Genomic DNA, 19,196 nt, shown 5'->3' on the forward strand with positions numbered 1-19,196 from the left:
GAAGAAAAGGTGGGGAAAGGAGAGAAGAAATTCCATTTAGCTCACCATGATGACACATGCCTGTAGCTATACAGGTGGCCAAAGCACTTGAGCCCAGGACTATGAGGCCAGGCTGGGTTGGTTTTGTTTGTTTGAGACATGGTCTCATGTAGTTCAGGCTAGCCTTACACTTGCTGTGTAGCTGAGATGGCTTTGAACTCCTCCTGATCATTGTGCCTTCCCTTCCAAGGTGCTGAGTTGATAGGCCCATGCCATCACAGCTGGTCTTGAGAATAGTCTCTGTCTTATATGCACAGCACACCTCAGTACATTTAGCATTCAGTAGCCACATGTGGTTACAGTTTTATTTCCCCAGGTGTTGGTCCATTTGGGTAAGAAATCATGAGTTGTGTGTCAGTGCTTTCTATAGAAGGAGACACTTGGCTCATTCCCAGAGACTTATTGCTCCTGGATATCTTCATTTGGAAGGGAAATAAATCACTTCCAAGTGGCCCCGTCCAGCTGACAGCTGAAGATAAAGCCAGGACCAGAGCTGGAGCAGCACTGGGGTTGTGTTTGGTTTTCAAGAGGAGGCTGTGTGAGTGTGGGTGCCCACTCTTAGGTAGCCTAGGGCAGGGTTGAGAACAAAAAAGGAGCGAAGGACCCAAGGAATGGTACGAGATGGACGGTTCCTCCTGACCAGTCTGATGAGTGTGGCTCTCTTGTGCCTGAAGTGCTGGGATAGAGAGGAGGAGCTGATGCCTCTGGAACATGGTCTTTCCTGTGCCTTTCTCCATTAAAAAGTGTCTCCTCCCCTTTTTATTCTGTGATGAGGAACTCTTCCCAGCAAAGGATATGGGCGGGAGTGTATTCATATTTATTCATAATTCCATGCTTTGAAGTAATAAACGGGAGACATGGGGATGCATGGCTGCAGTCTTTTCCTAGGTGACTTGTGTGCCCAGTAGTCTAAGAGTATAAATAGTTTCTGTTCCTGTATCAGTACTCAGCAAACTTGTCCCATGAAGGGCTGGGTGGTAACTATTTTAGGGTTAGGAGGTCATGGATGGTCTCTCTCATGTATTCTTTGGTTTCTTCCTCCCATCCTTCAGAACTGTGAGAAGTATTCTTCTTGGTTTCTGTCAGTCTCTGTCCCCCGTGGTAGCAGTTAATCAAGAGGAAGGGGAGGCTTCACAGATCAGACACACTTAGTATGTCAGACAAGCAACACAGGAGAACTGAATATTCTGTATTATAGGTCTTAGACTTTGGTGGCTTAGGCTGAAAATAAAGTGGCTGATTTACAGCATTTGCTTACTTAATGTGAATTCCTTTTCGTGTAATAGGTTTAACAATAACAAAAAATAGCCCTGAATTTGTCCTTTGGTCTAGTTCTTTAGTTAGTTGATATTGCATAGAATGGGTCGGTGTGCATGACACAGCCATATGTGGAGGTCAGAGAATTTTGTGGGATCAATTCTCTCCTTCAACCTTTACATGGGCTCCAGGAATTGAATGCACCTCACCAGGTTTATGTGGCAAGTACCTTTACCTGAGGAGCTACCTTCCTGGCTCCTTTTAGTCTTTTGTAAAAATAGTAGCAGTATAGTAGAAAAGACCTGGACTGGCAGTGTAAAGGCATAGCTGCTAGTTCTGACTCAGTGGCTGTGTTGTCATTGGCCTAGTCATCTGTGTGGCTCAGGAAGTAAGAAGGCAGGATCTCACTGGTGACCGCAGGAGAGGTCTTTGGTCCTGAAGACTAGAAGTGAGAACATAGAAGGTGACATTGGAGTTAAGCACCAGAAAGTCATTATCACCTTGCACAGTATGGCCTCCATGGACAAAAAAAAAAAAAAAAAAAAAAAAAAACACTACAAACCAAAAAGGGGGACAGAGAAGGATGGGAAATAAGGAGCAGAAAGGGGCAGCTTACACAAACTCTCCATGACCTCTCACTTCACAGAGGAGAGAAATTGGAAGGAAGCTGGGAGAACTGGGGGCCAGGGATAAGGGTGGCTATCAAAGGCTGTTGTTGAAGAAGTGTGCATTTTCCCACCCTCCATGGGAACATGAGTGACTGTTAAATTCTTTTCTTTTGAAAGAATGGAATCCGCCATATTAAAGCAAGAAAAGATGTAAACATTTATAAAACAGGTTAATCTAAGACCCAATCTTTGGGTCTTTGTTACTGGTCTGGAGACTCCTGGGTGGAAAATTCAGGGCATCCATCTTGCTTCTCCTTTCCTGGCCACTGACCCTGAGACCCACCAGGTATGCACATGCCACTAAGAAAGAAGAAGAAAAACAGTGCCTCTCTGTGTGTTAGCATTTGAGAAATGTGCCTCACAAGGAGAGACTGCAATCCTAGTCTTCGAATAGAGTTAGCAGAGGTGCACCACAAAGAACGGTGAGTTGGTTGGGTTTCTGTAGTGACAGAAACTCAAAGTTTTTGCCTAATTGCTTTTATTTTTTTTCTGCACACTAAAGTCACATTTATCTTCTGGGAATGAGAGGCTAAGGCAGAGTGGAAAGGCACTAGAGGCTTGAAATAGATTGTTGACACAGGGACACAGGATCAGCAGGAAGCACTGAGAGCAAGAACTTGCTCTAGAAAGTGCACCCTCAAGCTGGGCATAGTGACACACACACCTTTAATCCCAGCACTCAGGAGGCAGAGGCAGGCAGATCTCTGTTAGTTCGAGGCCAGCCTGGTCTACAGAGTGAGTGCCAGGACAGCCAGAGCTGTCCAGACAGAGAAACCCTGTCTCGAAAAACAAAACAAAAAAGGGGGGAGGGCGCACCCTGAGAGTCTTACTTAGTCTGAGTTACTATAGAGAGTTCAGTTGCTTTCTTGATAGACACAAGTGACAGAAAGATAGGAAAGGCCCTGAGGGCACCGACAGTATAATGGTTACCTGATGTACAGTAGAGTCCATGCTGGAAGACCCAAACTCAGGCTAATTGGAGCTGCTGATAAAAGGAAAGGAAAACTAGCTTATAGACCTTAGCATTGTCTTACAGTAGCTATGACTCAAAAGGGCTTATAGTACCTAAGAAGGTATCTGGAGCAGCTGAAGAGACATCTCAACAGTCAATCACATTGACTGCTCTTCCAGAGGACCCAGATTTCCATTCCCAACACCCACATAGCAGTGCACAACCACCTGTAACTCCAGTTCCAGGGAATCTGGCACCCTCTTCTGGCCTCCATGGGCACCAGGCATGCACATGGTGCACATAGAAAACACTTCAGAACATAAAAATACAATAAAAAGATACCTGGAATTGTTTTTTAACTCTTTTGTACAAAGCTTTTATTCAGACATAAAAGAAAAGACATTCACAAAATAAGGTGAAAACTTTCTTTCCGTCTATATATTCTGGATAATGGTTCACATTCAAGATGAAGGTGGGTCTGAGCATTGAGGGTCGGATCTTTTGCCCCGACACAAATTGTCTTTTTCATTAACATGCTTGTTGTTGGTGAAACAGGCCACCTGCATCCTTGTCAAGTCTGTAGCAGAGCACAGCAGTGTTGCAGGTATGGTCTCCATAAATGCCAACTCTGAGACCCCATAGTGCTCACTCTAGTCACTGACAGAACCTAAGATGCAGAATATTGCATTGTTACCATCAGAAGTCACATGATGCTCAGAGCTACATTCACGTGGATGGGTGATTTACATGTGCACTGAACAAGAGCACTGTGTCCTTGGGAGCTGTGTTTGTTTTATTTGAGTTTTAAGAATTTACTAAAGCTTTGGGTCATCTTTTTTCCTTTGGGACTTTTCAGTGCCAGAACTTACTAAGACCTGTTCAAGCCAGCCCCAACCTGCCGGTACCAGTACCAGTACTTCCACCAGCACTCTCTCTAGCAGCAGCAATGGCAAACGTTCATCTGCCTGTGGCCAGCAGCCAGCTGCATCCCGTTACCTGCCTCGGGAGGTGCCTCCACGCTTTCGCCAGCAAGAGCAGAAGCAGCTGTTAAAGAGAGGCCAGCCATTGCCTACAGGGACTCTGACCAGTGTGAGCCCAGCACAGGCTGCTAGACCTGCAGGAGCAAGCCCTCCTCCCCTCCCTGGAGCTGGGACACAGCAACATCCCAGCAAACTCCAGCCAGGTAAGAACTGGGAAGAATAGGGCTTTTTTTTCCCTTGGTGTTAGAGATAGGACCAGGGCCTTGTACTTACGAGGCAGGTGCTTGGCTACTGCACTGCTCCCCAATGCTGAGACTTTCTTTCCGTGTGCCTATGGTCTCCACTACTCAGGCTGAGGTGAGAAAATCTTTTGTGTTCTAGAATTTGAGGCTAGCCTGGGCAATGTAGTAAGACCCTTGTCATGAAAAATATATGGATATATAGATTCACACATACACACAAACTGGGCAAGGGGCATATATAGATATTTGCGTGATCATATAACACACATACACACTATGTATACGTGTATATGTGAGTGTGTGTAGAATATAACTCACTTTATGGATGAAAAAATGCCTGAAAATTGAATCAGTCTGTATAATGAGTATAAATGAGAAGCTGGCTCTTGACTCCCAGACAGACATCTTCATTTCACACTGTCTGTTTTCTCCCCAGCAGTGTCTGGCAGTGCTGCCGGCTGGATCTTCCCACCGCCTCACTGACTCAGCAGCTCCCCCAGATACCCGCATGTTCCTAATGTGCAGACTCAGTTTTTCTGCCACCACAGACACTTGTCCTCTCCATGGCCTGCTTTCTGTCCTGGCCACCTCACAGAGGAGCCAGTACTTAGTTTTTCCCTAGAGGTCCATGCAAAGGGCTACCCTCTCAGTGTCTCTCTGTTCAGAGCTTCCTATTGCTCATCTCCATCACTCCTGTTAGAGCTGCAGCATGCCAGTCTGCAGCGCATGACTGTGCGGTGCACTGTGTGACTGGCCTCTTTTGCTGATGAGTTTATTAGAGTCTCACATCTCAGCTGAGTTGAAAATAACCTGTGGAGTGTCAGAACTTCCTGTTGAATAATTGACTTAGTAGACTGGAAAAGTCTCTAAACTGTGGGTCAAAACCTAGAAGTACTGATGATGCCACCAGCTAGTCCTTCACTCATCTAAAAGGAGGGTTCTGGTCTGTCCCGGCCGTCACCGTGAAGGACAGTGTGCCCGGGGGCAGGGCCGTTTGGGGTTAGGTGAGGTGGGACAGTGACGCAATGGGCCAGGTAAAATTTATCAGGGAGATGAAATCAGTGATGTACACTCAGGACACAGAACAAGGAAGACGCTGCCGCTAATCCAGCTGTCATTGTCCTGCTGCTCTGCCCCAGGGAACCAACTACAAGCCACATTTCTCTGCCACTTGCTCCTGCTCTGACCACCCAAGAGAGAGCTCACAACTCCTCTCCTCCATTCTTATTCGGGCTCACACTCAGAGAAGACCATGCTACCCTATGAGGCTAGTTACCGCAATACCACTGGCTGAACAGAACAAATTCCCAGCACTGGTCTCCCATGACTCGAGTCTCCAGAGTTGGTTCCCTTTTCTTTCTAACTCAAATACTATTCCACAGAAGTTGAATTGGCCAAGGTGGGCATGGCTAGAAGACATGGCATTGTAGACTAACCACAAGAATTGTAGGTGAGCATCTCCGTACACAGTATGGGAGAGCCAGGCCAGATTCTCCTTCCAGAAGAATCACATGACATGACAGCTGCCATGTCACTTACACTCTCGGGCACTTGGGACTCTTTATCAGGTGAAAAGGTTCCTCCTTCCTCCTGGTAGACGGTTTCAGTTTCACACTGCATCACCTTGCCTGTGACAGGCACCATCCAGTGCAAATGACAGCGTGTAGCAGGACTGCTGAGACCGAGGTGTGTGGTGAGCACACACCCATCTCTGAAGCAGTTGTAAAGCAGGTTTTTAAACTCTCTGTCTTACCGACTCGGTTCTGTCCCACGGTGCAGTCATGCTTTCTTACCTCTGTGACCTGTATGAAACATACTGTGACTAGGAGCTTCTCTTTTTCATGGTTCAAATGATTTACTAAAGCCAAACCTAGGTCAGTTCTGTTAGTACATTCCGGTGTATTCAAAGGAATAATAAGTTCTCTGCTTGCATCAAAACCTAATCCCTCTTCTTTTCTCTCCTCCTCTGTCTGCCTCCCCATTTCTTCTCAAAACTTTAACATCTTGTTCCCTGTTAGGCTAACAGTAGTCATCCTACTTACTGGGTGCTTTTTACCATTTGCTGATCTAAATGCTAACTACTAATTCCTTCAGTCCTCTTCAGGCTCAAAAACCACTACAGGCAGCTTGTGAGCCTGAAGAGGGTGTGAATTGGTGCCAGCTCTGTTGAGGGCCGGTGGCAGGATTTGTTAGCATTTTAAGTGCTCTATAAATGCCTAGAGCTAGCTGCTACAAGTGTGGGAATGTTTGCTTCCTGCAGGCTCCTGCTCAGTGGGCACCCTCATCTCCATAGCACTAAAACTGACAGGCAAGTCAACATGTGTCAGAGACAAAGGGATTTGACCATGGCCTTTTTGAAACAGTTCTGACCCTTGTCGTGTGTTTCATGATGGTCTAGAACAGCCTGGCTATGCTTATTTGTTAATTTTTACTTTCAGTGCTGGGAATGAAACCCATGGCCTTGTACATACTAATAAGTAAACACTCTTTCATTGAACTACATACCCAGGCCTCGGCGACCTGAGGTTGGTTTACATGCTGATTACAACCTGATTTGGTTACATGCTTGCTAGGCTGTCCCCAGAGAACAGTAATACACATTTTTCCTTCCAGATCCCAGGTTCTGTCATCCCCCTCTGTGTTGACTCATTATAGATGGTGTATTGTCACATGAAGCTTAGTAGTGTCAACCATTTATCCCATTTTGTAGGATGACCAAGATTTCTGATGCTTGCATGCAAAAATAAGTTCTGGCCAGGCATGGTAATACATGCTTTTAATCCCAGCACTATGTTAGAGTTAGAGGCAGGATCTCTGTGAGTTTGAGGCCAGCCTGGTCTACATAACAATTTCTAGCCAGGACTACATAGTAGAACCTAGTCTCAATTATTATTATTATTATTATTATTATTATTATTATTATTATTATTCCTGGATATTTGTAATGTTCAGTAATGATGTGACAATGAAACTTGGTCAAGTTTAAAGCAGAAGCAGACTTTTATAATCTACAAATTTAAAGCTGTTTTCTAGCATCAAGCTTATTATAGTTAATTCTGTGCCTGCAGAGTTGTATGCAGTTGTTGTGTTTTGTCTTGTTTTGTTTTCGTCACTCTTTTGGCTGTGCTCTTTGGGGGCCTGTCACCCAGCTGTGGAATAAATGCACACATGGAGACTTGTTCTTCCTTGTGAATGCCCAGCCTTAGGCTGGCTTGTTTCTAGCCAGCTTTTCTTAAATTATCCTGTCTAGGGGCTGGAGAGGTGGCTCAGCGTTTAAGAGCACTGACTGCTCTTCCAGAGGATCAGGGTTCCATTCCCAGCACCCACATGACAGCTCACAACTGTCTGTAACTCCAAGATCTGACACCCTTACACAGACATGCATGCAGGCAAAATGCCAGTGCACATAAAATAAAAATAAATAAATTTTAAAAAATTATCCTGTATACCTTTTGCCTCTGGACTTTTACCTTTCTCTATTTCTGCGTATCTTTTCTTTCCTTCTTGTTCCATGTCTGGCTGTGTGGCTGTATGGGTGGCCCCTTCTTTTCTTGCTCCTTGATCCTCGATCTTCTCTTCCCAGATTTCTCCTCCTATTTATTCTCTTTGCCTGCCATCCCTGCCTATCCTTTCTCCTGCCAAACTATTGGCCATTCAGCTCTTTATTAGACCAATCAGGTGTTTTAGACAGACAAAGTAACACAGCCTCACAGAGTTAAACAAATGCAACATAAAAGAATGCAACACGCTGGGCGGTGGTGGCACACACCTTTAATCCCAGCACTCGGGAGGCAGAGCCAGGCGGATCTCTGTGAGTTCGAGGCCAGCCTGGGCTACCAAGTGAGTTCCAGGAAAGGCGCAAAGCTACACAGAGAAACCCTGTCTCGAAAAAAAACAAACAAACAAAAAAAAAAGAATGCAACACATCTTTGCATCATTAAACAAATGTTCCATAGCATAAACAAACATAACACATCTTCAACTAATATTCCACAACATGGAGTTTACATATAACTTTGTAGGTGGCTTCCCTCATGGAACCATGTGCCCAATGACAAGTGACAGAAGCCTAGAAATGCCCTCAAAGGGCTCAGGGAGCAACTGAGGGGAGACCACTCTGCAGCCTTAGCTAGAGCCATGGGCCTAGAGAAGGCAGACCCACAAAACTGAAAACACAGGCCACAAGCCCTAACCTGGTCAGGGTGAGCTCTGTGAGGGCCTCTGTCCTTCCCAGCTCCAGTCCAGATGTTCTTTGTATAGGCTGCTGCTGATGAGTGAAGCCTTGGCTTTGCCACAGAAGATCCCAACAGGAAGTGAACTTTTACATTCATGTTGATTGGGAGAAGAGCTTGTTTAGCCAACTGAAGGAAGACCTACCCTGCCCTGGTCAGATGAATGTTTGTGCACACACAGAGGGACTCACACAGTGGTGTGTGTCTAAAGCACGTTCTGCCATGGTTTTTCTCTTCAGACTCTGGTTTTGCGAGGATTCAGGGTAACTCCAGCTTGAACATGTGAGAACTTTTTTATTTTTATTTTTTATTTTGTTTTATTTCAGGTTGGGGGAGGCATTTTGAAACAGGTTTTCTCTGTATAGCCCTGGCTGTTCTGGAACTCACTCTGTAGACCAGGCTGGCCTTGAACCTAGAGATCTACCTGCCTCTGCCTCCCAAGTGCTGGGATTAAAAGCATATGCCACTACCACCAGGTAAGAACTTTTTCTTTAAAAAAATTTTTTTAAACATTTTTCTCCTTGTACCTTTAGACAGAATGATGTATTGTCTTCGTGCCTACTTTGTACATTCATAAACAGAAGCGCTGAAGCGCTGACTAGTATGTGGCAGTAGTTACTTCTTAGACCCTTTTTGGATTGAGACAGGAAAGTAATTAAGAACTTGGACTCATGCCAGTTTACATATGGACCTTGCTTAGAATATTATAGTGCTGGTCTGCAGGTGTTGAGGAGATCAAGGAGGAATGTAAAACAAAGGTAGCTGGGGAAATAAATACCAGTTTATTTGCATTCAGCCAGTAGGCAACATGCTGTTATTCTTTTGGCTAGCTTTCAAAAAGTGAAAAGAAAGAGGTGGGGGTGGCTCTGGTGCTAATTGTCATTGAGTCCCGAAGTAAAATGTTCTTGACATTTGAGAGACTTTAAAGAGGAAGGAAGATCGGTTTAGTGTCAGCTACAATTAGATTATCAAAGCTTCAAGAACCTGTCCATGGATGCTTCCTACTCCTGCTATAAGGGGATAAGATGGGCCACTTCCCCAGGGTAGCGAAAGCATCTCCAGGTCCATTCTAGGCTGGCACGGTTGGCGCCTGCAGGTAGCTTGAGCCAGACGGCCAGGTGCAATCTGGCAGTTGCACAAGAGGTGGTCCTCATGTTGCAGTCAGAGCCCAGATGCCAGAGGCCGCTCTGCAAGAGGCAGCAGGCAGCTCCTAGGAGGTGGGCTGTACCGACTTCAGGTATTTCTTCAGATCCTAAAGTAGGAGAAACAGAACAGACCCTGAGCCTGGAATAGCTGCTTTTCTCCAGCTGGAGTGTGTGTGGCGGCATACCAGCTTGTGGTGGGAGCTCATGGCTGCAGTTCAGAATAGAGAAAATGGGAGAGCTGCACAGAGCAAAGCCGTGTCCGTGGTACTACTTACCCCGATACCCGTGGCTCCAGGCAGGCACACCCTCCCTACATCATTTCCTTATTTATCTTCATCTTCTCAACCTTGAGAAGTCATCTCTTGTACAGAAACACAAGTGACAGATTATTCTTTTGCACACTGTTGTTCCCAGCAAATTTTTGCTTTGTTCTACCTTATTGACCACCTGGGCTTGTAGCAACTGACAGGTGAGATGTGAGAGATTCTGCCCCTCTATGGAATTTGGAACACAAAGTACTTTCACCCTTAGGTTTTTACATGAAATGTAAAATTTATATATGGTAGAGAGGGAGGATCTCAAGAGCTGAAGACAGCTGTGACATTGACCCTGTTCCTAAAAACCATGTAGCAAGGAATCTGTGCTCTCAGTGGATATTAAGAAACACACTGTCAAATTTTGAAACCACCAGGGACTACTTTCTACAGTTTGTGGTTTATTACTTCGTGATTTCAGGTAAAAGACACATGGTGATGAAGACCAGGTGCCTTTACTGTCAGTTTGAGTGCCAGTGAAAGCTTGCAGCATACTGGCCTCACATCCCTAGCTGATTCATTTGATACTAATGAAAACTTTGCTTACTGTAGTTTTTGGGAGGTATGTATTAACTACTTCACCTAGAAAATTTTATCCTCATATGGTAACATTTGGATATTTAAAAATCAAAAGGGGAGCTTTTCCCTTCCTGCTGTTATTTAATCCTTTTTGATTTAATCACTTAAGACAGCTATGTTGCTTAGATTTTTATAGAGACTCCTATTTATAGAACAGAAGCCATGTAAACACAAGAAGAGAATTCAGCATTACACTTGAACCCCATTTATCTTTCCTTTTTTAAGGGGAGTTTATTGATAATAGAGTGTGTGATAGGTAGCAGGACGAATCATGTTCTGAAGCATGTGTTTTAATTCCTCACTACTTAGGGGTTCCAGACTTCAGTGAGGCACCCCACCTCCCTCACCTCTCCCTTCTCTTGCAAGATAGACAAGGTTTGTTTGTGAGGTTCACTTAAGTTGGTGTCTGTGGGAACTCTTCAGAGTGCTGGTAGGTGTGTGATGTCTTAGAGAAGTGAAGATCCTCCCTTGTCAGCTCTGGGTATCAGAGGTAGATTTTAGCCTTTGAAACTCATGTAGGACTGGAGCAACGCTCAGTGCTAAGAGCACTTGTTGTGGCAGAGGACTGCAGTTAGATTCCCAGCACCCACATGGCAGATCACAGTGGTCTGCAAACCCAGTTCCAGAGGCTCAGACACCCTCCATAGGTATCAGGTACACATGTGGTGCACATATATACATGCAGGCAAAATATCTATAGATATAGAAAATCAATAAATCTTAAAAAACAAAAAAAGATAGAAAAAGAAAGTCCTTGTGCTACACAGGACAACCAGAAATACCTGAGGACTAGGCACTGGGATTCCATGCATGCCAACCACTTCCAGATATATATTGCTTTTGTGTCAGGCAGCAAAGCTCTCTGTTTTCAAAGGTTGATGTGACACAGCATGTCACATCACAGATAGTTCTTCACACATGGCCTTAACTCCCTAAAGGAACAGAACTTACAGAATGAAAATTATTATATGGAATTTATTAAAAGCTAGACCAGCAATGGCTGTCTACCAATGGAAGGTTCAAAAATCCAGTAGTTGTTCATTCCACGAGGCTGCATGTCTTAGCTGGTCTTCAGTATACACCAGAATTCCAAAGAACTGTGCTGTAGTGCCAGTGAAGGAACAGACTTGCTAGAGAGCAAGCAAAAGAGTGTAATTATGCCTAACATGATATAACTATCCCATGTACAATCACATTATATATTTAACCAGGCCATAATTTCACCTAACATGATGTAACTATTCCTTGTACAACCACAAATGCATTAGAAATTTTAGGAAAGGTGGCAATGTCACTTGAAGAACATTCTTAGTTTTTTTAATAATTTATTTTTATTTTTTGTGCATTGGTATTTTACGTGCATGTATGTCTGTGTGACATGTCGGATTGCCTGGGACTGGAGTTACACACAGCTGTGAGCTACCATGTAGGTGCTGGGAATTGAACCCAGGTCCTCTGGAAGAGCAGTTAGTGCTCTTAACCACCGAGCCATCTCTTTAGCCCCAGAATATTCTTTTAGAAAACTTAAATATGATAACCACTGATACTCTCTTAATTGATGTTATGTGATAAAGAAATTGAGGAAAGGGCGCATACCTTTAATCCCAGCACTAAGGAGACAGAGGCAGGTAGATCTCAGTGAGTTTCAGGCCAGCCTGGTCTACAGAGTGAGTTCCAGGACAATCAGGGCTCTTACACAGAGAAACTTTGTCTCGAAAAAACAGAAAAAAAGAAAGAATTTGAGGAAAAGAAACACAAATATCTATACAAACACTTTTGTGAGTTATAATCCTCATCTCTGCAATTGGTTCCGTGCATGGCTTTAGCTGGTAGTTATAACTGCCTTCCTCCACTACCTGTTCTGCATTTCCTCCACCCTCAGCAAACACCTCAGCAGGTCTTGGCTCTTTTCCTGGAGTAGGGACCCACACCTTCATTCCCGACAGGTCTGTGCCCTTTGTCATCCTGCCTGGATTGCTTGTAGTAGTTTCTATTGACTTTAGTCACAGGGCATGGTAGCACCAAGAGACTCTCCAAAGGATCTCCTGCACTTCAGACAGAATCCTTCTTTACCTCCATTGTGGAGAAGCAATCCACTTTCCCCATGGTAATCTGCATCAGTCACCTCTCCTAACACTGTTACTCCTTCCTTAGCCTGTTGGCTTAAGGGTATAAGAAGCCCAAAGTGGCCAGGGGGATGTCTGAGCTTCCGGTTCAGTGGAATATATTGTTTCTCCTGGCAGAAGCATTCCCCACTCTGGAACCAAAACTTTTGACTAGCAGAATGTAAGGTCTTGGGAACAGGAAACTGAAACTTTCCTAGTAGGTCATTAGGGGTGACAGTGAGTGGAACTATTCCCCTTTCCACCTCTTGGCTCCTGGACCTGTGGATCTTGCTATAGGAGAAACTATGCCATATTAGACACTGATTCAAAGCATATACCACCTTCTGGAGAACGCTGCCCCAGCCCTCGGGCTGCTGCCACCTCATTGATGTTATAACCGTGTCTTCAAAAGGCCATTCCATCTTTCTGTCAGGCCAGCTGCTTCAGGATGGTAGGGAACACGATAAGACAAGTGGATCCATGATCGTGGCCCTGCTGTTGCACTTCTCTGGCTGTGAAATGAGTTCCTTGGTCTGTTGCACGAATCCTAAATGCTCTCCTAATAAAAACCCAGAGCCAGATATCAGGGTGAAAACTGAAAGATCAAAGAAGCAGAGGAAGCCACCACTACCACCTCTTACTTCACCAACTCCTCAGCCTGACAGATCCTCTGCAAGAGAGTGAATTCCTGTCTCCTCCCACCTTATATTCCTTTCTCTGCCCAGCCCTACCACTTCCTGTCCCAGCCTTCCTAGTGCTGGGATTAAAGGTGTGTGATCCCAACTGCTGGAATTAAAGGTGTATGCCACCACTGCCTGGCTCTGTTTCTTTTTCAGACTGGATTAATCTCATGTAGCCCAGTGTGGCCTTGAATTCACAGAAATCCAGAGGATCTCTGCCTCTGCCTCCCAAGTGCTAGGATTAAAGGTGTGTGCCACCACTGCCTGACCTCTGTGTTTAATCTAGTGGCTTATTCTGTCCTCTGATCTTCAGGCAATTTTATTTGTTCAAAATATCACCACATTGGTCAGAAGTAATACTGTGTGGAATACCATTATGGTAGATACAGCATTTTATAAGTCCATGAATCACGGTGGTTTTGGCAGAAGCATTATGTGCAGGAAAGGCAAATCTATAACCAGAATAAGTATCTACTCCAATAAGGACAAAGCATTGTCCTTTACACAGAGGAAGTGGTCCAGTGTAGTCAACCTGTCACCAGCCAGGTTGCTGCTAGTCACCCTAAGGAGTGGTGTCATATCTGGGGCTCAGTGTTGTTTCAGCTGTTGACAGATCTGGCACTCAGCAACAGCTGTAGCCAAATCAGCCTTGGTGAATGAAAGTCCATGTTGTCAAGCATTGTCCACAGAACAGGTCTTCCTATCTACCTGACTACTGAACTCCTCCCCGGCTTTGGATCAGCACTTACATGGAACACAAATATCTTCACATTCCTTCACCTGTTTGGAGAAATCTAGCCACATACTCTTCCCCAGATGTCTTTCTCAACAAATTTCCGATTGTGCTCTTTCCAAGTCCCTGATCATCTAGCCAGTACATTGGTACAACCCATGAATCAGTGAACAATTGCACATGTGGCCATTTCTCCTTCCAAACAAAGTGCATGACCATGTATACTGCCTGAAGTTCTGTCCACTATGAAGATTTCCCTTCACCTGTATCTTTCAGTGTTGTCCCAGAAAAGGGTTATAATACTGCAATTGTCCACTTCTGGGTGGTGCCTGAATGACGTGCAGAACCACCAGTAAACCAGTCTTCTCTTGTTTAGTCAGCCAATCAGAGAGAACACCCCTTGAGGCTATAGGTGCATGCTTGGCAGCATTGTTACAGGAGGAGAAACCATAGGCATTCGGGCAGTTTCTTCACGCAACTTGCTGGTGCCTTCAGGACCTGCTCAGGCTCAATCATGTGTATATACCTCTTCCATTTGATAATGGATTGCTGCTCTACACGTCCTTCATTATGACTTGATGGATCAGCTAATACTCAGCTCATAAAGGGCAACCCAAGTCGCATGGTAACTTGGTAGCCCATTGTCAAATGTTCAGTTTCCACTAAGACCCAGTAGCAGGCCAAGAGCTCTCTTTAAAATGGAAAATAGTAGGGTGGAGATGATGTGGAGCCCTGCTCCAAAATCCCAAAGGTTTCTTCTGTGATTCACCTATAGAGGCTTGCCAAAAGCCCAAACAACATCCTTACCTGCCACTGACCCCTCAGGAGGATACCATCAGGTCAGCTGCATCATATGGTCCAAGTGGTAGAGCAGCCCACCCATCAGCCTGGACCTGCTGAAGAGCCTTCTGTTGCAGAGCCCACACAAAGCTAGCAGCTTTCCAAGTCACTTGGTATATGTACTGGAGTCGCACACCCAAATGGGGATTATGCTGTCTCTAGAATCCAAATTGGCCCACTAAATGTTGTCCTTTCTTGGTGGAAGGGGCCAGGTGCAATAACTTACCCTTCACCTTAGAAGGAATATTGCTGCATGCCAGAAACCACTATGGATTCCTAAGAATTTCACTGAGGTAGAAGATCCTTGAATTTTGGTCGCTACCTCCTACTCACTTAGTCCAATGAGCATAATGTCATCAATATACAATTTCTGTTAAGAAAACATGCTAAGTCTTAAGGGTTTGTTTGCCCTGTAGTTTTTTGTGGTGCTTTACCACTGAGCCAACACTCACAACCCCTTTAAGGCTTTTTTTTTTTTTTTTTTTTGCATTAATCATTTAGAATTGAAAACTTGAGATTTAAAAAAAAAAAAAAAAATCCCCCAAAACTACTTCTTAGAGTTCTTAGTTGATTCATTGGCAAATGGGAGGAGAATATAATTTTGAGTTTTATTTCATCTTTTTTCAGATCTTGGTCACAGTGGATTGGCAGATCATTATGAAAATTCCCACTGGGGACAGCAGCCCTCTTACAGAAGTGAAGCCAACTGCAGCTGGGATAAAGTGACCATAGACAGGACTGAGCAGGAGGTGTGGCCGTCCACCCCAGTAACTGAGACTGAGTCTGCCTCAGCATGTCCTACAGACACTGACCCTGCCTCCAACTGTGGCTCAGAGAACAGTAGCATGGCTACAGGGAGCGCCCAGGGCAGCTTCACAGGACATCCCAAGAAGACAAATGGCAATAATGGCCCCAGTGGTGCACTCGTCCAAAGCCCTTCGAATCAGAGTGCCCTTGGGGCAAGTGGAACCAACGGGAATGGAGGTGTGGCCAGAGTGTGGGGTGTAGCCACAGGCTCCAGCTCTGGCCTGACTCACTGCTCTGTTGGTGGTGGAGATGGAAAGATGGACAACATGATCGGAGATGGGAGAAGTCAAAATTGTTGGGGTGCTTCCAACTCCAATGCGGGCATTAATCTCAACCTTAATCCTAATGCCAACCCAGCTGCCTGGCCTGTACTCGGGCATGAAGGAACTGTGGCAACAGGCAACCCTTCCAGTATTTGCAGTCCAGTCAGTGCCATAGGTCAGAATATGGGCAGCCAGAATGGGAACCCAGTGGGCACCCTAGGTGCCTGGGGAAACTTGCTGCCCCAAGAGAGCACAGAACCACAGACGTCCACTTCTCAGAATGTGTCTTTCAGCGTACAACCTCAGAACCTTAACACTGATGGACCAAATAACACTAACCCCATGAACTCTTCACCAAACCCTATCAATGCAATGCAGACAAACGGACTGCCAAACTGGGGCATGGCTGTTGGTATGGGGGCCATCATCCCGCCCCACCTGCAAGGCCTTCCTGGTGCTAATGGATCATCAGTCTCTCAAGGCAGTGGAAGTGGTGGGGAAGGATTGGGCAGTTCTGTGTGGGGACTGTCCCCTGGCAACCCTACCACAGGAAATAACAATTCTGGGTTCAATCAGGGGAATGGAGACACTGTGAACTCAGCATTAAGTGCTAAACAGAATGGATCCAGCAGTGCTGTGCAAAAGGAAGGGAGTGGAGGGAGTGCCTGGGACTCGGGACCTCCTGCAGGTCCTGGCATCCTTGCCTGGGGAAGGGGCAATGGCAACAATGGCATTGGTAATATCCATTCAGGAGCTTGGGGCCACCCCAGCCGGAGCTCTTCTAATGGTGTGAATGGGGAGTGGGGGAAGCCCCCAAACCAGCATTCCAGTAGTGACATCAATGGGAAAGGATCAACAGGGTGGGACAGTCCCAGTGCCGCCAGCCAGACTCCTGCCTTGCAGCCTGGCAGTGAACACATGAACTCGTGGGCCAAAGCCGCATCTTCTGGAACTACAAGTGAAGGAAGCAGCGATGGGTCTGGCAATCACAATGAAGGAAGCACTGGGAGGGAAGGAACAGGAGAGGGCAGGAGGCGAGACAAGGGGGTTCTAGACCAAGGGCACATCCAGTTGCCAAGGAACGATCTTGACCCAAGAGTTCTGTCTAATACTGGTTGGGGACAGACTCCTGTAAAGCAAAACACTGCCTGGGAATTTGAAGAGTCCCCCAGGTCTGAGAGGAAAAATGACAATGGGACAGAGGCCTGGGGTAGTGCAGCTACTCAGCCTTCAAACTCAGGGGGGAAGAGTGATGGGTCCATCATGAACAGTACAAATACCTCTTCAGTATCGGGGTGGGTCAGCTCGCCACCTGCCGCCGTGCCAGCAAACACAAGCTGGGGAGACAGCAACAACAAAGCGCCAACTGGCCCAGGAGTTTGGGGGGACTCAATAAGCTCTACTGCTGTTAACAATGCTGCTGCCACCAAGAGTGGCCATGCTTGGAGTGGGACCGTAAACCAAGAGGACAAATCACCCACCTGGGGTGAGCCTCAGAAACCCAAATCCCAAAACTGGGGAGATGGACAAAGAGCAAACCCAGCCTGGAGTGCAGGAGCAGGAGACTGGGCAGATTCATCATCTGTCCTTGGACATCTAGGGGATGGGAAGAAAAATGGATCTGGATGGGATGCTGATGGTAATAGGTCAGGGTCTGGTTGGAATGATGCCACGAGATCTGGGACCAGTGGCTGGGGCAGCTGCACAAATGCTAAGGTGAATCCAGGTACAAATTGGGGGGAGTCTCTCAAGACTGGTACCCAGCAGAACTGGGCTCACAAGCCTCAAGACAACAATGTGAGTAACTGGGGAGGAGCTGCTTCTGTTAAGCAGACAGGGACAGGGTGGATTGGGGGGCCACTGCCAGTCAAGCAGAAGGACAACAGTGAGGCAACTGGCTGGGAGGAGCCTTCCCCACCATCCATCCGACGCAAAATGGAAATTGATGATGGTACCTCAGCTTGGGGGGACCCAAGCACCTACAACAATAAAACTGTAAACATGTGGGACAGAAACAATCCAGTCATCCAGAGCAGTACCACAACCCCTGCCACTCCCACGACCCCCACCTCGAGCAGCACCACACACCAGGCTGAGACGCCACCTTCACACCAGGCTGGCACTCAGCTGAATCGGTCACCACTGCTCGGGCCAGGTATGGTCAGGGCCCTCTGGTCATATCACTGGTGTGTACTCTGTGTCTATGTGTGAATCCTTGGACTGGTACTTTCATAGCAAATGACTAGTGTAGCTGTTTTCCAAGGGAACAAACAAAGCAAGATCCTGTAGTAGCTCTCCAAGAAAAGCACTGGGTATGCTCAATACAGCCAGGGTTTCCAGCCAGTTGGGTCTTTTCATCATTCTTCCAACAACCACAGGCTAATTTTGTTTTGAACTTGTGTTTTGCTGTGTTGCACTCTGCTTGTCTGGGTTCTTTGTCGGTAATGGAACCGTTGGGTAGATGACATCCTTTTATAAGAGCAACTTGGAAATCTTTCTGCCGTGCAGCTGTATTCTTTCTGCCTGCCTAAACCACTTGTTCATGGTTCTGTGCATTTCCTTGGCCTTTGCCCAGTCGATGAAGCACTACTTGATCTTAGTCAATACCACAGCCAGGTATAAGCTCGTTTTTCTGCCCTGTGCTGTGCAAATAGTCTGAGTCTGTCCCATGCTGTAATCCAACCTTTGCATAACAGGGCCAGCACCAATGAGATTTGGGAGGAAAGAGGCAGAGTCCTCTTCAGTGAAGCCTGGACCCCTTGCATTAGCATATCTTTTGCGAGGTGTCTCTACTACTAGATAAAACAAGTGGTTCTCAGCCCTGGCTTTCCTTACATCGCCTTGGCACTTCATAGGATGGGCTGTCAGTCCCCGAGAACCTGATGTAATGGTTCTGGAACAGAACTTCTTCATTGATAGTTTCAGTGGAGAAACTCCCTCCGTAAAAATGAAACAATGTTTGTAAAACTTGAGTATTATACAAGTCATATTTTTATTTCAGTTGAAAGACAAATATCAAAATCAGACTAAGACTTGTGTTTGGAGTTTGTGCTCTGTGCAAGTGGAAAAGAAGATACTGGGATAATCCAGCCAGAGGCACAGGCAACTTGATTGAGCAGCGAACAGGAACCCATGTTAAAGCATAGGCAATGCAGGTGGACTTTGAAGAACCAGCAGGATCCTCAGGTTTCTATCTGGAATATTGGTCCATGGTACAAAGTACTATGCTGTAAACACGGTTTGTGAGAACTATACCATAGTACTCCCTGTATGTGGAAGGGAATACTCTCCAGCTCATAGTTGTGTTCCAAGACCTCTAATACAAGTGAGGAACTAGAAGCTTCTTCAAGAGGCCTTGCC

General features: G+C 45.9%; 1 protein-coding gene across 11 annotated transcripts in view; it reads left to right on the forward strand.

Moving 5' to 3' along the window:
• Tnrc6c (trinucleotide repeat containing adaptor 6C) overlaps nucleotides 1–19,196 on the forward strand; it is a 121,920-nt gene that overhangs the window by 55,913 nt on the left and 46,811 nt on the right. For 9 of the 11 annotated variants that reach the window (XM_076543823.1, XM_076543821.1, XM_076543818.1 and 6 more), the window contains exons 4-5: nucleotides 3,773–4,099; nucleotides 15,394–17,991. In XM_076543823.1, coding sequence (XP_076399938.1) covers nucleotides 3,773–4,099; nucleotides 15,394–17,991 — 2,925 coding nt within the window. Of the gene's footprint in view, nucleotides 1–3,772; nucleotides 4,100–8,398; nucleotides 8,653–15,393; nucleotides 17,992–19,196 lie in introns of those variants that run through there. The other 2 variants (XM_076543825.1, XM_076543824.1) reach the window with 2 other exon arrangements.

Source organism: Peromyscus maniculatus, chromosome 8, assembly GCF_049852395.1.
Source record: "Peromyscus maniculatus bairdii isolate BWxNUB_F1_BW_parent chromosome 8, HU_Pman_BW_mat_3.1, whole genome shotgun sequence".
Lineage (NCBI taxonomy): Eukaryota > Metazoa > Chordata > Mammalia > Rodentia > Cricetidae > Peromyscus > Peromyscus maniculatus.